This window comes from Mustelus asterias, chromosome 10 (genome assembly GCF_964213995.1).
Source record: "Mustelus asterias chromosome 10, sMusAst1.hap1.1, whole genome shotgun sequence".
NCBI lineage: Eukaryota > Metazoa > Chordata > Chondrichthyes > Carcharhiniformes > Triakidae > Mustelus > Mustelus asterias.
Genome location: NC_135810.1, coordinates 73,133,841 through 73,154,760, shown reverse-complemented (window position 1 = coordinate 73,154,760; position 20,920 = coordinate 73,133,841). Strand labels below are relative to the sequence as shown.

The 20,920-nt window shown below is 43.4% G+C and overlaps 1 protein-coding gene across 1 annotated transcript in view; it reads left to right on the top strand.

The window, feature by feature from the left end:
- The first annotated feature begins 442 nt into the window (after nucleotides 1–442).
- The window catches only part of aff3 (AF4/FMR2 family, member 3), a 147,150-nt gene continuing 126,672 nt past the window's right edge, over nucleotides 443–20,920 (top strand). The window contains exon 1 of the mRNA XM_078221940.1: nucleotides 443–510. Within this exon, the coding sequence (XP_078078066.1) occupies nucleotides 443–510 (68 nt within the window). The remainder of the gene's footprint in view (nucleotides 511–20,920) is intronic.

Below are 20,920 nucleotides of genomic sequence, written 5' to 3'. Positions count from 1 at the left end.
TATGCAAGTGCGATGGATATAATTTGCTGCCAAGAAGATGATTGTGCTCATACCAGGTTTCTGCTGACAAAAGCTCTTTCTTTGTGGTGTTATTTGTAAAGTTGACCCGAAGAACATGTACTGCACCTGAAATAATTTTTTTACAGTATTTTTAAAGCACTGTGGAGAAGAGGGTGCATTTATGCTGCTCTTCATGGTAACGCTAAATGCTACTTAATCACTAAAATGAGTCTGCTGCTGGTTTTTCTAAAGTCTTAAAAGCTGCCTTCCAGTGTCTGTTCCTGTGCCCGGGAAGTTCTTTGATTAAAGAATTAAGTAAAATATATTTTTAGTCTATGCAGATAAATTACCCGAAGAAATCTGTTCATTAGCCTTGTTACAAACTCATGGGACTACTTTTGACTTGAAATCTGCTAAAAGAAACCATTCTGGATTTATCAGAATGCTGCTGGAAGCAAGTTTACCAGTCTTTGACCTGCTTAGCCAAAACTGGAGTCAACCATCTTTAAGGTATGTATTCTTTAAACCAATCCTTTATATACATGCAACTAAAAAACACTGTTTTTAAATTTTAGACCTGTAAATATTTTGGAAACTTTAATCTTGAAGATATTTATTTACTTTCAAATATAGAGCATCAAAAGGCTGACGTACGGACAGATGCAAAAATGGGGAAAATATATTAACATCAGTTTTCAATAACTTTCCATTCCATGTTTGCTTGAAGGCAGGTCCTCGACTCATTGTCGACTTATGGTTCATGCTGAGGTATCTTCGTGACAGCTTTTTGTTGATGGTGGTTTACCAATGCCTTCCATTCTCAGGCGCAGGGCGAGGCTCCAGGTCCCAAGTCTACCTCAGCTGAAACTGGAATTAAAATGTGCCGTTGGTGTTAATCTGAGCCACATGATAGCCATCTAGCTAACTGTCTCCCGCCCCCCACCCTCCTCCCCCCAAGCACAGTGGTTAGCATTGCTGTCAGGGACCTGGGTTCAATTCTGGCTTTGGGTGACTGTCTGGGTGGAGTTTTCTGACTGTCTGGGCGCCATGGGAATCGTGGCAGGCGGGACACAGAGTATACAAAAGTCCATTGACTTTGGGTGGGATTCTCCGGTCTTGGGGCAAAAATGGCCGGAACATCCTGCCCTCTGGAGTTTGCATGTTCTCCCCGTATCTGCGTGGTTTCCTCCGAGTACTCCACTTTCCTTCCACTGTCCAAAGATGTGCAGGTTAGATGGATTGGTCATGCTAAATTGCACCTTAGTGTCCAAAGATGTGTAGGTTAGGCAGATTAGCAGGGTAAATACATGGGGCTGTGGATCTGGGTAAGATGCTTTGTCAGGGAGTCGGTGTGGACTCAAAGGGCTGATTGGCCTCCTTCTGCATGGGGGATTCTATGATGATTCTATGATTAAATAACTTAATTACTACAAAATGTGATTATCCACCAGTAATTGTTACATTCCATGGCTCAGTGGTACAATGACGTGGAAATGCCGGCGTTGGACTGGGGTAAACACAGTAAGGAGTCTAACAACACCAGGTTAAAGTCCAACAGGTTTATTTGGTAGCAAACGCCACTAGCTTTCGGAGCGCTGCTCCTTCGTCAGATGGAGTGGAAATTTCCACTCCATCTGACGAAGGAGCAGCGCTCCGAAAGCTAGTGGCGTTTGCTACCAAATAAACCTGTTGGACTTTAACCTGGTGTTGTTAGACTCCTTTCAGTGGTACAAGGCAGCCTGGCTCCAGTGCAGACATTGCTTCTCCATGTTTGCAAATAATAAAACCCAATGCTAAGAGGCATAAGTTGGAATAGTACTGAAAAATTATTTGCAAACAATCAGTATTCTCACTAAATTAATTGAAATTAAGCGAGTTTATATTTATGCCAAATGTCCAGATTCAAAACTTAGCAGGTGAATTTGTTCATTAAAACATTGGAGGAAGAGCTAAGGAAAACCTGAAACTATGTATAAATGGTGTTTACACCATGTACCCATAGTTTCCGCAGCTACTCTGATGAAGTTACAACAAAACGAGCAGATGAACATCTGTGGAAATTCACATCGAGAGTCTACAAATGTGCTTTACAAAATGTGAGAAATCCACACAGCTCCAATCAAGTTATACATATTCATCTGTTCAATAATACTTTCAAAAAATTAGGCATGAGTACAAAGTAGCAGAATGTAGTTGGAAAAGTTAATGGATTAGGAAGGACAAATTGGATAAGGCAATGTGTGAATAACCCACGCCCATTCCTTCTGATGTAGGCAGTATGCAAACCTCATGCAACCTGCTAATTTAAATAATAGTAGTACCCAGCCCAGCACTTAAAGGGAAATGCTTAAAGAGATGCAACAGCACACCTCTTCAAGGGAAGTCTTCAGCAGATGCTGGAAGGGGCTGGGAAAACTATTCTGAGCAAGAAGAATACAATAAATGGCAGAGTCATCAGGAGTATAGAAACACAGAGGGACCTAGGTGTGCAAGTCCACAAATCCTTGAAGGTGGCAACACAGGTGGAGAAGGTGGTGAAGAAGGCATATGGTATGCTTGCCTTTATAGGACAGGGTATAGAGTATAAAAGCTGGAGTCTGATGATGCAGCTGTATAGAACGCTGGTTAGGCCACATTTGGAGTACTGCGTCCAGTTCTGGTCGCCGCACTACCAGAAGGACGTGGAGGCGTTAGAGAGTGCAGAGAAGATTTACCAGGATGTTGCCTGATATTGAGGGTCTTAGCTATGAGGAGAGATTGGGTAAACTGGGGTTGTTCTCCCTGGAAAGACGGAGAATGAGGTGAGATCTAATAGAGGTGTACAAGATTATGAAGGGTATAGATAGGGTGAACAGTGGGAAGTTTTTTCCCAGGTCGGAGGTGACGATCACGAGGGGTCACGGGCTCAAGGTGAGAGGGGCGAAGTATAACTCAGATATCAGAGGGACGTTTTTTACACAGAGGGTGGTGGGGGCCTGGAATGCGCTGCCAAGTAGGGTGGTGGAGGCAGGTACGCTGACATCGTTTAAGACTTACCTGGATAGTCACATGAGCAGCCTGGGAATGGAGGGATACAAACGATAGGTCTAGTTGGATCAAGGAGCGGCACAGGCTTGGAGAGCCGAAGGGCCTGTTTCCTGTGCTGTACTGTTCTTTGTTCTTTGTTCTAATACTGACTAATGGTGCAAAAGAGCAGCAAGTGGGCTCCAATGTTTTCTGACTGGAAGCCTTGGTGCAGGATCGGGACAGGAGATAAGACCTCTATCTGCAAGAGATCAGTAGTTGTTCTACATGAACACTGCAAAGACATTGACAGCAGATATCCACCATGGTCAATTGTAGTACCAAGGACCTGGATTCAATGCTGTAAGTTCAATGATCTCACATAAGTGGTCGCGATAAGTCAGTGCATTTTTAAATATCATATCCTTTCAAATTAACCACTAGCCTCACACGCTGCTCTATTCACCAACTCTCCATCACTCACCCACCAACAATCTCTATCAACCATGACTCATACCTCACATACATAGCAATGCCTCACCCTCTCACACTTAACATTGCTGTAGCCTCACAGCCACATCTCACAGCTTACAAATGCTGCTAGCTATTTAATCATGCAACATTACTCAAACAAATTGCACTGTACTGATGTACTTCCCTATCTTTCAGGACACGTAGGCACATACTGCAAGCAGCAGCAGCTAACCAGCAGTATACTGGCATGGCTGAATGCCTTGCCCAGGTAAAGGAAACAGTGATTGCCAGCATTGGAGTAGCAACAGTTAAGGCTACGGTTGGTAGCAGGACTTAAACTTTTGAAGATAATGGTATGTTCCTACCTAATTCTCCTTTTCAATCTTCTGAATCTTTCTTAATTTCCAAGTTGCAGAGGTTGCAATTTTGGACCTCTTACTTGCCCTCATCACCTCCCTATTCTTTTCACTTTTCAGATACACAAAAAATGACACTTGGCCAGGCAGTGATTAGGAGTGTGAAGTTCAAGAGGAACAAGACGCTGATGATAATGAAATACTGTTACTTAAGCTCACAGTCGCACCACTAGTTCAAATACTCATTTCAAAGCACATGCTTTTGATATAGCATCAAAGCAAGATCTGCGTGTGGTGAACCACTGGCATGAGTGGTCCATGCAGCCAGGGCAGGGGATAAAGGTAGTGTACATGCCAGTTACCCAGCAAGTGAGGGTAGACACAGGTTCTGCTGCAGAGGACTCACATGAGGACTTTGATGGGGCAGTGTGCAGGAAAATGCTGATGTGATGTGCACAATTAAATGCTTGGTGCATTGGTAGGCATGCCAGAGAGTCAACTATCACTGTCAAGAAGCATGGAGGATGCCCATACCAACTTCGCACAGACCTTTGTGCAAACCTTGGAACCTATCCTTACCTGTGTGAAAATGGTGACCAAAGCTATGAGGAGACTTGCAGCCCCAAACATAATGCAGTGTTTCATGGACACTGACTCATACTCCATTGTAGCACAAACAGAGGACATTCCACGTTTGACTTTTGCGATGGAAGGTCAGATTAAAGTAATGTAAACCTAGTTTATTGCCATGTAGGCTCAGACTGCTGCTGTCTTAGGAAGTACAGTAAGAGGTCTCACAACACCAGGTTAAAGTCCAACAGGTTTATTTGGTAGCAAATACCATAAGCTTTCGTCAGATGGAGTGAAAATCTGTTCTCCAACAGTGCACAGAGACACAACATCAAGTTACAGAATACTAATTAGAATGCAAATCTCTACAGCCAGCCAGGTCTTAAAGGTACAGATAATGTGGGTGGAGGGAACATTAAACACAGGTTAAAGAGATGTGTATTGTCTCCAGACAGAACAGCTAGTAAGATTCTGCAAGATCAGGAGGCAAGCTGTGGGGGTTACTGATAATGTGACATAAATCCAACATCCCGGTTTAGGCCGTCCTCATGTGTGCGGAACTTGGCTATCAGTTTCTGCTCAGCGACTCTGCGCTGTCGTGTATCGTGAAGGCCGCCTTGGAGAACGCTTACCTGAAGATCCAAGGCTGAATGCCCGTGACTGCTGAAGTGCTCCCCCACAGGAAGAGAACAGTCTTGCCTGGTGATTGTCGAGCGGTGTTCATTCATCCGTTGTTGTAGCGTCTGCATGGTTTCCCCAATGTACCATGCCTCGGGACATCCTTTCCTGCAGCGTATCAGGTAGACAACGTTGGCCAAGTTGCAAGAGTATGTACCGTGTACCTGGTGGATGGTGTTCTCACGTGAGATGATGGCATCCGTGCCGATGATCCGGTACGTCTTGCAGAGGTTGCTGTGGCAGGGTTGTGTGGTGTCATGGTCACTGTTCTCCTGAAGGCTGGGTAGTTTGCTGCGGACAATGGTCTGTTTGAGGTTGCGTGGTTGTTTGAAGGCAAGAAGTGGGGGTGTGGGGATGGCCTTGGCGAGATGTTCGTCTTCATCAATGACATGTTGAAGGCTCCGGAGGAGATGCCGTAGCTTCTCCGCTCCGGGGAAGTACTGGACAACGAAGGGTACTCTGTCCACCGTGTCCCGTGTTTGTCTTCTGAGGAGGTCGGTGCGGTTTTTCGCTGTGGCACGTCGGAACTGTTGATCGATGAGTCGAGCGCCATATCCTGTTCTTATGAGGGCATCTTTCAGCGTCTGGAGGTGTCTGTTGCGATCCTCCTCATCCGAGCAGATCCTGTGTATTCGGAGGGCTTGTCCGTAGGGGTTGGCTTCTTTTACGTGCTTAGGGTGGAAGCTGGAGAAGTGGAGCATCATGAGGTTATCCGTGGGTTTGCGGTACAGTGAGGTGCTGAGGTGACCGTCCTTAATGGAGATGCGTGTGTCCAAGAATGCAACCGATTCCGGAGAGTAGTCCATGGTGAGTCTGATGGTGGGATGGAACTTGTTGATGTCATCATATAGTTGTTTCAGTGATTGCTCACCATGAGTCCAAAGGAAGAAAATGTCATCGATGTATCTAGTGTATAGCATCGGTTGAAGGTCCTGTGCGGTGAAGAAGTCTTGTTCGAACCTGTGCATGAAGATGTTGGCATATTGAGGTGCGAATTTTGTCCCCATGGCTGTTCCGTGTGTCTGGATGAAGAACTGGTTGTTGAAGGTGAAGATATTGTGGTCCAGGATGAAGCGGATGAGTTGTAAAATTGCATCTGGAAACTGGCAGTTGATGGCATTGAGTACTGAGGCAGTTGCAGCAATGCCATCGCCATGGGGGATGCTGGTGTAGAGTGCCGAGACATCCATTGTGACGAGGAGTGCTCCTGGTTCAACTGCTCCATGTGTGTTGAGTTTCTGTAGGAAGTCCGTAGTGTCGCGACAAAAGCTGGGGGTTCTTTGTACAATGGGTTTCAAGATGCCCTCGACATAGCCGGAGAGGTTCTCGCACAGGGTTCCATTTCCTGAAACGATGGGACGGCCGGGTGTGTTTGCCTTGTGTATTTTTGGGAGGCAGTAGGAATCTCCAACGCGTGGAGTACATGGGATGAGAGCACGGAGGGTGCTCTGAAGGTCCGGATCAAAGGTTTTGATCAGAGTGTTGAGTTGACGGGTGTGTTCTTTGGTCGGATCTGTGGGTAACTGTCTGTAGTGTTCCTCGTTGTTCAGTTGTCGGTACACTTCTTTGCAGTAATCCGTTCTGTTCAGTTTGACGATGGCCCCTCCTTTGTCTGCTGGTTTGATGACAATGTTGCGGTTGGTCTTGAGAGCGTGGATGGCGTTGCGTTGTGCTTGGGTGATGTTCGGTGCTGTCTTGTGAGTGCGGCTGATGAATTTGGTGTTGACGCACCTCCTGATGGCTTGGGCATACATGTCAAGTCGAGGGCAGCGGCCTTCCGGAGGAGTCCAATTCGACTCTTTCCTCTTCGGTTGCACTGCGGATCTCTCTGTCTGCTGTTCCGGTTCATTAGCTGTCTCATTGTGTTCGCTGTTGGCCTCTTGGGGTTTGTGGAAGAACTCCCGCAGCCTCATTCGCCTGATGAATTCCTCTGTGTCCGCTGCGAGACTGATGGGGTCTATTTTGGTAGTGGGGCAAAAGTTGAGCCCTCGGCCGAGAACTTCGATTTCATCTGGCTGAAGTGTGTAGTCCGATAAGTTGACAATGGACTTTCCTGCAGTGGTACTGTTTTCTACTGTGGTACCGGGGGAGGCTTGGTTGCTGCTGGTGGTGATGCCGAGTTTCTCAAGTTTCCTGTTCTTGGTGTGCATGTAGATGGTGTAGTTCCTTTGTCTCGTCTGTTTTGCAGAGTTTCGCAGCTGGTCTGCGTCCTGAGCACAAGTTGAGAATATGGATTCGATCTTGGTTTCCAGGCTGCGACGTTTGCTGTAGAGTTGGTGTACGAGGTGTTTGAGGAGGGTGAGAGAGGTGCGACGGCAAAGTCTCTCAGCGTAGTCTGTGTTAAAGGTTGACCTGAGTGGGTTCGTGATCCGTAGTCCTTTCGGTATCTTGTCTGCTTTCTTGCATGTTTGTAGAAACTTGATGTCTGTGTCGATATGCGCGATCTTCTTGGAGGTCTTCTTAGGAAGTCACAGAGCGATCTGTCCTCCAACAGATGACTAGGATTTCTGAGGTGCAACCCCTGGGAAGTGACAGAGACTCCATGGAACACGAATCTTCTGCCCACACACAGGATGACATTGCCTTATCCTCCTACTTCTGCCTTTCCACCAGTACACACTCTAACTTCTTCTCTCTGACCTATTCAAACATTGCACTTCCTCATTGAGGTTGAGGTAGAGAACTGTTTCCTGAAGACCTTGGATGGATAATCCTCTTGTGATTTCTTATCCCCTGCCTCTGTGAGCACCTTGTCCTCCTCGGTGGCACCTTTCCTCAGTCTCTCTGTCAGGCCGAGTTGAATGTTAACTGCAGCAATCCATGGCTTGGAACAAATGGCCTAAACAGAATCCTTGATGTCAGAACCAAGGCTGTATCATATGGAAAACATTACGCCCAACAAACTATCAGCTTTAGTAGAAAACTCACAGCACTGCTGTAAATGCAGCTAAAACCAATAGGTATCAATCAGCAACTAACCTTAAAGTCATTCATGATGCCTTTAAACAGCATTGATGAAGTGGATGGTGTAGGGGTTTGGGTTCCATCCTACTACTGAATGCATGTTCACCTGTGTGAGGTTAAGAGAGGTCATTAACTGGAGTAATGAAGTCAAAATTGGCAGCATCGGCACTAAATCAGTCGTTCTGACTGAAATCACAATCTGCTTCCTCTGCGTACTTCCAAAGCATGTTCCTGTGGTGGACCTCAGTTGTGCCTTTGTCCTATATGGACCACCGTTGTGTGTGTTTGTCATACCTGGACACATCCCCTTCCAGTTTGGTTCCTCCCCTCAGCACCTAGTATAAAGGTGGCTGTCTCCTCCCCCTTGTTCAGTCCAGGTCGGTTACTTGTTGGGATCTGCTCCTGATTCTGTTGTGAATAAAAGCCTACACTTATATTGGCATATCGGTAGTCTTTCGCCTTATTGATAGCGCATCAGTTCCTAACACTCATGGTAACACCCTCACCAAAGTGGCATCTGGTGCAGACTATGCTAAAAGTGTTCACACATGGCACAGTTGCCATTTTGCAACCAAAACAGCATTGCTACCGCCAAGACTATAGGCAAATTGCAACTACATTTTGCAGCCTGGTTGACTGCATTTAGCATTGGCATGCAAATTCCTAACTTTTCCGACAAGGAAGAAGATAAATTTTGTACTAAAACAGAAAATGCTGAAAATACTTTGCAGGTCAGGCAGCATCTATGTGGAGAAACATAGAAATTAATGTATCAGGTCAATGACCTTTCAACAGAACTATCAGAAAAGACGCTGAGTGTTTCCGTCATTTTTTGTGGTAATTTCAGATTTCCAAAATTTACAGTATTTTGCTTGTCTTATCCTCAGTGTCCTGATCAACATCCCAAAAAAAACAGATTATCCAGTCATTCTTGCATTGTTGTTTGTGGGAGTTTGCTGTGCGCAAATGAGCTACCATGTCTATTACATTACAACAGTGGCTACATAATCGTCTGTAATAATATGAAAGCAAAATATTGCGGATGCTGGAATCTGAAACAAAAACAGAAAGTGCTGGAAAATCTCAGCACGTCTGACAGCATCTGTGGAGAGAGAACAGAGCCAACGTTTCGAGTCTGGATGACCTTTTGTCAGAACTTCGTCTGTGATGTCTGGCAGTTGTGTAAGGTGCTATAAAGGTGTGAAAGGCAGAATCATGAATAACTGTTGCCCGGAAGCAAGAGAGAAAAGCAAAAGAGAAAAACCAAAACCAGCAAAGGAAAAGGATACAAAATACTGGGGGAGAAGTTATGATCTGAAATTGTTGAACTCAATTATGAAATCAGAAAGCTGTAAAGTGCCTAATCAAAAGACTTGGCTTGATTTTGCCAAAACTGGTGAGGTCCCAAAATGGGCCGGAGATACATGTTGGCAACATGCACAGACGGCCAACCAGCAATCGTCCACCCTCAATTTTATGGGCGGCAGCTAGTTGTGTAGCTGCCACCTGCCCTGAGAACTGCCAGCCTCAGGAGCATCAGTACCACTTACTGCCACTGCTAAGGCAGTCTGGAGATTTGCTGCATTTCACAAGTAAGTCGAAGATAATTTTTAAAAATAGAACTGCTGTTGATGGAGGGGAAACCTCTCTCAGGAAATTGTTGGGTCTGTGGGGGCTGCCTTCCCTGCCTGCAGCCCCCTCTTCACTGAAAAGAACACTCCCCCTGGCTACTGTTGGGAGGCTGTCTACATTTAGCTAGTTGCCTTCCCACACAACAGGAGGTTGATCCACCATCCACAAAATCCCATTGGCTGATAAAATGATCCTTATTTACAGATTGAAATTGGCTTCCTTCCTCATTATGGTAGATTGCCTGTCTGATCCCGTACCAAATATCAATAAAATTACCCGAGGGCAGGATGTGGTTTGGGAGTTTATCAATGCTCCCTGCGATTTTACCACCCTCTCCGCCGTGCCATGATCTCATCTTGTGCAGGCCAGTAAAATTCTCCTGTTATTTCTAACCTGCTCACCCTGTTCTCTGGTCCAATGTACCATCATTTTTGTGTAATGTTCAATGCAATTTTCATACTGACGGGACATGGCAAAGAAAACTATGAACCCCTCACTTATGCTTCAAAGGTGATGCTGTGCACAATAGCTACTGAACTTCAGCCAGCTTTCTTCAGCTGAATTCCCTGAAAAGTTTAATCAGTAATTGTACTTAAACAACATGCAGACTACTTACTGGACACCTGTTCCTGTCTGAAATAGCACATTGTACATGGCAACTTGGTAATTGGCAATAACGATAATGGCTGAATGCTCTGAGGAGACTGAATGCACTTTCCTTGGTCTATCAAAACAGCAGATGGTACATTATGAGGAAATAAACATTCTTGCTGAATAAGTGCTTATGTTATCAGATGGATTATTATGTGCTTAGTCACCGTGTGTGAATGTGTTCAAGATTTTATTCCTTGACAATGGTTGTTGCAGAAGTTCCACATCTCCAGTGATGGAATTTTTGATGAAGTATGATACCAATGCTATGATATGAATAATGACTGTAGCAATGCACTCACACATTTTATGGAATTGTTCTGCCCAGTTTCTGGTACTTGCCCTGGTACTAGCAAGGACTTAAACCTGGGCTTACAGTTGTCTAACGGCAATGTCTTAAGTTTAAGTAGGCCCTTCAGTGTTAAAAATAAGGTTCTAAGGTGCTTCACAGAGTGTAATCAATGATAAGTGGATACCAAACCAAAGAAGGAAATATTAGAAGGGTTGGTGAAAAGAGATGGGCTTGAGGTTATTTGCTTATTTGAGAGATTTAGGGAGAGAATCCCAGAGTGGAATTAACAATCAACTGGTTACTATCTTCTTTGCGCATGAAGTTACAGAGGTTTGAATTGGCTACAAGATGAAAGAGCAATTGATAGGAGATTGCAAGCATCTCATTCCTCTGGCAAACTTGATCATCCAGTTTCAGAATCAGATGAGGTCTACAGCTGAAGGAAACATTATTGATCAGCTTGTCTCATTAAGGGATCTGGATGTGTATACTTGTCACTGCAGATTGGGTTATTTCCAGTTGGCTCCAATGATTCTGCAAATCAATAGTTTATGGGGTAGACTAGTTATAACTGGGCAAGCAGCAGGACTCTTACCAATGTATTAGAAGTAAACTATGTGCTAAGGGGTCTCTAACCTTGCATCTTGTTAACCTGTACCTTACAGTGTGTAACATTTGTACAACATGACTCAGCAGCAATTTCATTTTATTGATCGAGCCTGAAACCACAGGATCATCATTGTCATGGAGAAACCTGAGAACATTAATGGCAGTGACATCAGTGAGATTAACAGCTTTGTTTAAAATCTTTGTTTTTATAATACACAAATTGTGTGTGATAACAGTGGCACGATGGCACAGTGGTTAGCATTGCTGCCTCACAGCGCCAGGGGCCCAGGTTCGATTCCTGGCTTGGGTCACTGTCTATGTAGAGTTTTCACATTCTCCCCGTGTCTATGTGGGTTTCCTCCAGGTGTCTGGTTTCCTCCCACAGTCCAAAGATATGCAGGTTAGGTGGATTGGCCATGCTAAATTCTCCTTCAGTGTACCTGAACAGGCGCCCGAGTGTGGCGACTAGGAGATTTTCACAGTAACTTCATGCAGTATGAATGTGAGCCTACTTGTGACTAATAAATAAACTTTATTTTACACTACTTTAACAGCTGTTTCACACAATGTCATCGAGTGCTATATGAATTAGGTTTTACAAATCAATGTATCTCAATTTCCTCAAAAGCTGAAATGCTTATATTCTTATTTTAGATTCAAATTGGTAATAAATCCTATCATAATCTTGTCTTCTGTAAAAATATTATGTAGATTCTTCTATCTCAAATTGTTTAGTATCAACTTTGTTGATGGTATATTATTTTCTATCATTGCTGTTAGTAGCAAAATTCTCAATTAAAGGTTTTCAGCACTAGTAGATCAACCACAGGTCAGAAATATTATGGGGTGGATTTCCCCCCAGAACGATATCCAGGGAGCAGGTCAGTGGAACATACCCGCTGGTTGCTTGCAACCTCTCTGGGAAACTCATTCCATTTCCACACCTCATTTGCATTAGCTTGATGGACTGTAGCCAAAACCCAAGTGCCCTGGCACAGCCTATCAGCTCTAGGCTAATGCAATATCAGGCCCTTGTCCTTCACAGTGGTAGAGGTCGCAGAGAAAGGAAGTGATTTTGAAATAACATGGTGAGTTGCAGGAATGTATTCTGTAGATCTGTACACCAAAGTGCCTCGGTGTTGCAAGGAAGGTGTTGGGTGTGGGGGGGGGAAGGGGGAAGAAGGGGGGGGGGAGAAGGGGGGGGGGAAGAGGGGGGGGGAAGAAGGGGGGGGGAAGAAGGGGGGGGGAAGGGGGGGGTGATGATGAGCCTAGTGATAAGGATGTCATTCCCGAGATGGTATTCACTTTCTTGCTGTTGTGACTGTACCCATCCAGGCGAATGGTAAATATTTCATCACAGTATACTCCTGACATCAGCCTCATAGCGAGTGGAAAGATTTTCATGTGAACACATAAATGGTATGGATTTTACCTGCCACTGGTCAGTCCAAGTCTGGATTTTATCCCAGTCCATCTCCAGGTTGGCATGGACTGCTTCATTAACAGAGAAGTTCTGAATAAAATTGAACCTATGGTGTTTTCACTGCTGACCTTGTAATGGATGAAACAGCTGGCTGAAGATCTTTGGCTCAAAGGACTTCCCTGAGGAACTCCTATGATGGTGTCAGGAGGATGCATTAACTGAACCCTCAACAGGTACAAAGATGTCAGGTATGATTCCTTTGATCCCATTGAGCTAATTTTTTACTGAACTACTTGGTGTACCACTTAATTAAGTATTGCTTTGAGGTTGAGGACAGCTCTCCTCATCTCTCCTCTGGTATTCAGTTTTTGTATTTATGTTTGGATCATTCCTATAATAACGTCTGAAGTCAAATGGTTCTGGCAGAAGCTTAACATTAGTGAACAGAGCCATGGGTGCTACCTGCTATTTACGTCCATCACTTTACTGAAGATTGGGAGGAGGTGGATAGGGTAGAAACTGACTGAGTTAGGTGTATCCCTTTTTTGTGTTTAAGATGTAACTAGAAACCTTACACATCATTAAGGAGATGTTACTATTATGGCTGTACTACAAGAGTCTCTAACTGTTGTAATGGAATCCATAGTTTCAAAGCTTGTATTTTTGAGGCAGATCCTAATTGGAAAGAAAAACCAAAAAGGGAAACTAAGAAAGGAATCTGACCTTCCCAGTTTCCAGGGAAACTGAGATTGAAACTGGCTGAAACCATATAAAAAGGACACAGAATGTCAAGACTCCAATGGCGCAGTACAGGGAAGCTGAAAAAGATAGAGGCTAGATCTGAGAAGAGCCTAGAATATAGTTGCTGCAACTGATTTTTTAATTTGATGATGGCCATCCAGACCATCATAAACAGAGTTGAGGAGGTTCCACAGACATGTGCCATTTTTAATGCAGACTGTGTCCATGGAACTTGGATTGGTTGTGTACTACTGTCAGTTGAACTTCAGGCGAAGTCCTAATAGAAGAGAAGCTAAAATTCTTCATGAAGAAGACAGAGTTTTGCAGAACTTTGTGACTGAGATCTGATGACATACATGCTGAGTGGACAGCTGAGCTAATTCATAAGATCTATCTTACTTGTTTATCTGCCTTTAATATGTAATTTATAGTTTATAATCATTCACATTTTGCCTGTTAATTCATGTTAAATGATTTTGATTCTATTCTTAGAATATAGGTGGTTGCTAAGATAGTATTTAGTGTTTGTTTTGTTGACTCTTGTATAGTAAAAAATATTTTGTTTTAAACCGTGGAACCTTGTGGCTTAATTCTTCCAGTAAATAACTGGGATGTCAGATTTCTTTTTAAAAAGAAGTTACTGGTCTCAATCAAGATCGTAACACTATAGTCACCTGGTCTTCAGCATTACAGGTAGGATGGTGTTAGAGTCCATTGTCACATGGAGCATAATAAATAACTTAACAATGGCATCCAAGATGATACGGACCTAGGGAGGAGGTCAATTAAGTTAATTCATTCAGCAATTTAAAATTTGTCCTCTAGCTTTCCTTCAAATAATCCATATAAGCAACCAAACATATTTTATTAACATTTAAAATTTATTTTAATTTAGTTAATGAAAATACATCATTTATTATATGTTAAAGCAAAACTAAAATACTGCAGATGCTGAAGAAGAAACTGTGGCAATAGTCAGCAGGTCAGGCAGCATCTATTGTCAAAGAAAAAGAGTTAATATTTCAGGTCAATCGCATTTCATTAGAACTGGAAAATGAGTTTTTCACTCGTGGATGTGGGCATTGTTGGCAAGGCCAGTATTTATTGCCTTCTTTAATTGCTCTTGAAAAGGTAGTGGTGAGCCACCTTCTTGAACCACTGTAGTCCCTGTGGTGTAGGTACACCCACAGGCTGTTAATGAGGAAGCACTTTGACCCAGCAACAGTAAAGGAATGTCAATATATTTCCAAGTCAAGATATTATGTGACTTAAGGGGGAATTTACATGTGGTGGTGTTCCCATGCATTTGATGCCTTTCTACTTCTCTGTGGGGATATTGCAGGTTTGAAAGGTCTGGAGCCAAGTGGTCCTGGCCGAACACAAACTGAGCATTGGTGAGAAAATTATTGCAGAGTTAATGTCATTTAATGACAGCTTACATCACTTTTGGTGATGTTTGAGAGTAGACTAATGGGATGGTAAATAGCCAGATTGGAACGCAATGCTTTTTGTGGACAGGGCATACTTTTCCACATTGCTGGGTAGATGCCAGTGTTACAGCTGTACAGGAACAGTTTGGCTAGGGGCACAGCTAGTTCTGGAGTACAAATTTTCAGCATTATAATCTGGATGATTGTGGTCTTTGCTGTGTCTAGTGTATGCAGACATTTCTAGATATCATATAGAATGAATTTAATTGGATGAAGACTGACATCAATGATGTGAGGGCATTACGAGGAGACCAAGTTAGAGATATAACAAGTTTTCTATTTAAAACCTTCTGCAAGTGGTATAATTGGGGTGGTGGAGCAGGATGGTGAAGTCGTTCTTTAATGGTAGCACAAAACAGGTGATAACAAAATGGCAGTGAGTTTTACACCCTGCCCCATTTTCTTTTCCAGTTTGCAGTACTTTTGAAGACCATTTTCAACCCCATCTTGCGAAGTCAAGCAAGTCAAATCACTGATCAAAGAAAATGTGGCATATTAATTATATGTTATTGTTATACAAGTTTTACTGATTGGAATTCAGTGAGTTCAATCATAACTTGTTCTGTATGTTCACTTATTGTGAAATGAAACAACAACGATTCATATCAGTTTTGCCTTACAAACTGTTTTCTCTGAAAAGATTTGAGATGCACATGTGGTGGTATGCGTGATAGACATGAATATTCAGTTTAGACCACAATAAGCATACCACTCTTGCACCCGGGTAATGTTATTGTATGGTATGAACACACTCAAAACTCTACGGCAGACTGCAGCAGTGACTAGCACCGTCATACTGATAGGCAATCAAAGGCAAAACTCAATCTTGTGTTCTTAAAAGTTTTTTTGCAGAAGAATAAACGGAACCACAGAAAAATGATGTAGTTACTAATAATGTCAGGCGAATGTTCTTAAAGGTTAGCATCTTTCAACTTCATTATCTTCCTTCGCATGGGATGGGAAGATTCTGTTCATGGATTCTGTCAGTGACACTTCTGAGTCATTTGTTTTAAAATTGGGCATTCTTGAGCTGAGAAGGTTTAAAGAATTCCCCTCCAGACAGTTTTATCTTCAGACTGTTTTCTCTTCCTTCTTACATGAATCCCTGTTGAGACTCTCAAGCTCACTTAGTAAGTCCAATTGAAAATATAAGTTTAGGCTAGGATTCAAAAGCGGATATAATTCTGGAGCATCCACTACTGCAGCATTGTAGCTCTCAGAATTCTAAAATAACAATAATCTTATGTTTTTCACAGACAGTAAATTAACCTCAGGGAGTTAAATGCCTGATTTACAAAGACAGGTTTAAGATGCATGTTTGTAAGCGCACAAAGTCTGGTGAATAAAGTTGGTGAGCTCAAGTACAAATACCCATGTGGGTATATGATATAGTGGCAATAACAAAAACGTGGCTTAAAAATGGTCAACTTCTGGGCATTTAAAATTCTAGGTTACAAAGTATTCACAGGAAAATCGGGAAGATGAAAAGGGAAGTGGGGTGGCAATATTTTTTAGGGAAGACATTGTAATGTTGGAAAGGATGTTCTTCAGGGGGCAAAGACAGAATCCATTTGATAAGAATTGAGAAGCAAAAAGGATATTATGACACTACCTTAGGTACTCTATAGGCCTCCGAATTGTCAGTAAGAAATATAGGAGCAAATCTGTAGGGAAATCTCACATAATAATAGAGGAATAATAGAGTGGTGAAATTGGAGGAATTCAGTTACCTAAGTAAATATTGAAATAATGCTCAATTAAAGAGTAAGGACTGGGAGGAGTTTCTGAAATGTGCTCCTTCCTTGACCAGTATATTCTCAATCCAATTAGGAAGGCAACATTTCAGGATATGGTTCTGGGGAATGAGATGGACCAAATAGACCTAGTGTCTGTGGGGGAATACATGGGTAAGGGTGAGCATCATATCATAATGTTTAGGTTAGTAATGGAGCAGTGAAAGGAACAATCTAAGGTACGTTTCTAAATTGGAAGAAATTTAACTTCAATGAGTAAGAGGGATCTAGCCAGTATAAAATGGAACAAAACATTGACAGTAAAAACTCAAATGGAACAATGGCAGATCGTTAAGGAGGAAATGTTTCAGTGACAGACCATGTACATTCCAACAAGCATGAAAGGTAGGGGAATCAAACCCAGAGATCCTTGAATGATGAGGGCAATAGAGAATATGATGAGTCAAAGGAAGAGAGTGTATGATGTATGTCACGTGAATTCTTCAAGTGAGAACCAGGCAAAATGAAATAAGTTAAGAGGGGAATTGAAAAGGAAGATCAGACTACAAAAAGAGAATATCAGAATGAAATGGCAATAAAGATAAATGGGAACCCAAAAATATTTCACTTGCATGTAACTAATAAGCAGGTAGTAAGAGGTGGGGTGATTATGCTCAGTGGCACAGGGCAAGATGAAAACTCTTAATGGGTACTGTTATGATTCAGTTAGGGACAAGTAACTTTTGTTGTAAAGTAGATGAAATTTGAACTCCCAGGAATTTGCTATTGAGAATAAAGCCACAAGATTCCATGACTTTAAAGAAACAGAATAAATTTTACCATACAAGAATCAACAAAATAGTTAATACTTTATATCTTATACAATATCTTATACTGTAACATCCAGAATTAACATTTGGTTAACATGAATACTGTGGTCAAACACGCCACAAACTACACATTAAATGGTAGACATAACCCAGGCAGAACCCACAACTATCTCAGCAACCCAGCCAGAAGTCAGCAATTACTGTGAATCACAAAATAATTTAAACCCTGTCTTCCACATGTGGAATTTCAGCTCCTCTCCTTCAAGAATATAAGCCTCCAATTTTCCTCAACAACAGCTCCAACTCAGCACGGAAGCCCCCTTTGCTTGCCTCACCTGACTGAACTGAACTCCAGCTTGCCCCAATGTCAGCTCACTTCCCAGCTGTTCAAACACTCTGTCCAAGACTGGATTGGCCAAGCTGCACCCAGCATCCAACCACCTTCACAATTCCAGTTATCTAGCTGCATTGAGAAGACAATCATTGCTCACCATAGGTTTCTCTTTACCCCCACTGCCAGCTTTTCAAAGCAGACAGCTTCACTTCAACTTCACTGAGCTTACAACTTCGCCAAGGATTCTATGAGTCCCAACTTATTATCAACATGGGGCTATCAACTGCTCCAAGGATTCTCTGAGCCCCAACTCCAGGGATCGAATACAGTATTTCAGCCACTGCCTTTTCAACTCCCAACTAATCTTGTCATGTGGGCTTCTTTTCACGCTGTTCCCAGGACACATGGTCAGGTGTGCATGCTGCCCATTCATTATGTGGGCAACTTCTTTTCTCACCATTACCCAGCTGTCAAAGGGAACCCAGAACCAAGCATGCATACCCTGTCCCCCTGCTGCGGTCTGCACTTGCACGAGAGCACAGGGAGTTATAGTCCTTAATCTCCGCCCCAGAAACACCAAACACAATCATAGAATCCCTGCAGTGCAGAAGGAGGCCATTCGACCCATTGAGTTTGCACTAACAACAATCCCACCCAGGCTCTATCCTTGTAACTCCACATAATCCCCCTAACACTAAGGGGCAATCCCACCCAGACCTGCTCTCCATAACCCCAAGTATTTACCTCGCTAATCCCCTGAACCTACACATCTTGGGACACTAAGGGGCAATTTAACATGGTCAATCCACCTAACCAGCACATCTTTGGAGTGTGGGAGGAAATCGGAGCACCCAGAGAAAATCCATGCAGACACAGGGAGAATGTGCAAACTCCACACAGTCACCCGAGGCCGGAATTGAACCCGGGTCTCTGGCACTGTGAGGCAGCTGTACTAACCATTGTGCCACTGTGCTACCCTAATCCACAAACATAAATTTCCTCACAGTACCTTATATTGATGTTTACTAAGGAAGAGGATGCTGACAAAATACTGATAGAAGCAGTGTTGGTAGAGCTAATGGTTGGGGTGAAAATTGATAGGTAGGGTGTATAGGATAGGCTGACAATGCTTAGAGTAGATAAGCTACCTGGTCCAAATGACTTGAATACTAGGTTGCTAAAAGAAGCAAAGAACAAAGAACAATACTGCACAGGAACAGGCCCTTCGGCCCTCCAAGCCTGCGCCGCTCATGTGCCCACTGGACCATTCTTTTGTATCCCTCTATTCCCAGTCTGTTCATGTGGTTATCTAGATAAGTCTTAAACGATCCCAGTGTGTCCACCTCAATCACCTTGCTTGACAGTGCATTCCAGGCCCCCACCACCCTCTGTGTAAAATACGTCCCCCTGACATCTGTGTTGAACCTTGCCCCCCTCACCTTGAACCCGTGACCCCTTGTGTTCGTCACCTCCGACCTGGGAAAAAGCTTCCCACTGTTCACTCTATCTATGCCCTTCATAATTTTATACACCTCTATTAGGTCGCCCCTCATCCTCCGTCTTTCCAGGGAGAACAACCCCAGTTTACCCAATCTCTCTACATAGCTAAGACCCGCCATACCAGGCAACATCCTGGTAAACCTTCTCTGTACTCTCTCCAGAGCCTCCACATCCTTCTAGTGGTGTGGCGACCAGAACTGGACGCAGTATTCCAAATGTGGCCTAACCATCGTTCTATACAGCTGCAACATCATATGCCAACTTTTATATTCTATGCCCCGTCCAATAAAGGCAAGCATGCCATATGCCTTCTGGACCACCCTCTCCACCTGTGCTGCCACCTTTAAGCATCTGTGGACTTGTACACCCAGGTCCCTCTGTGTGTCTATACTCCTGATGGTTCTGCCATTTATTGTATAGCTCCCCCTTATATTAGATCTACCGAAATGCATCACTTCACATTTGTCTGGATTAAATTCCATCTGCCATTTCTCCGCCCAATGTTCCAGCCTATCTATATCCTGCTGTATTCTCTGACAATGTTCATCACTATCCGCAACTCTAGCAATCTTTGTGTTGTCTGCAAACGTACTGATCACACCAGCTACATCTTCCTCCAAATCATTTATATATATATCACAAACAGCAGAGGTCCCAGTACAGAGCCCTGCGGAACACCACTAGTCACAAACCTCCACCCGGAAAAAGACCCCTCCACTGCTACTCTCTGCCTTCTATAGCTAAGCCAGTTCTCCACCCATCTAGCTAGCTCACCTTTTATCCCGTGAGATTTAACTTTTTGCACCAGCCTGCCATGAGGGACCTTGTCAAACGCTTTACTAAAATCCATATAGACACATCCACGGCCCTTCCCTCATCAATCGTTTTTGTCACCTCCTCAAAAAACTCAACCAAATTCGTGAGGCATGACCTCCCTCGTACAAAACCATGCTGTCTATCGCTAATGAGATTATTCAGTTCTAAATGCGCATATATCCTATCTCTAAGAATCTTCTCCAACAACTTCCCTACCACGGACGTCAAGCTCACCAGGGACAGAAGAGCTTGCTATAACCTTCCAACTGTCTCTAGATATGCAGAAGGTGCCTTTCTCGATTCAAGAAAGATGTGCAGGTTAGGTTGATTGGCCATGCTAAATTGACCCTTAGTGTCAGGGGGATTTGCAGGGTAAATACATGGGGTTACGGGGATAGGACCTGGGTGGGATTATGGTCAGTGCAGATTCAATGGGCCAAATAGCTTCCTTCTGCAAGTAGGGATTCTATGATTCTATGAAAGGGTGTAAGGACATTCCTAGCAATGACTGATTGGTCAGTTAAACATTATAAGATATAGGAGCAGAATTAGACCATTCGGCCCATCAGGTCCGCTCCGCCATTCAATCATGGCTGATATTATTAGTTGTGGGTAAGGCTTTAGAAGCAATAATCATGGGGAAAACAAAACACCTGGAGAGGTTTGAGTTGATTAGGGAGAGCGCGCATGGCATTTGTAAATGACAAATCATGCTTGAACCTGACAGCCTTTCCATCGCATAAAATGATGAAGCATTGCAGGAGCTAAGCTGCAATCTCTGCTGCATACACTGCCAAGTGGGTTGAGAAGGTGCAAGATTCACA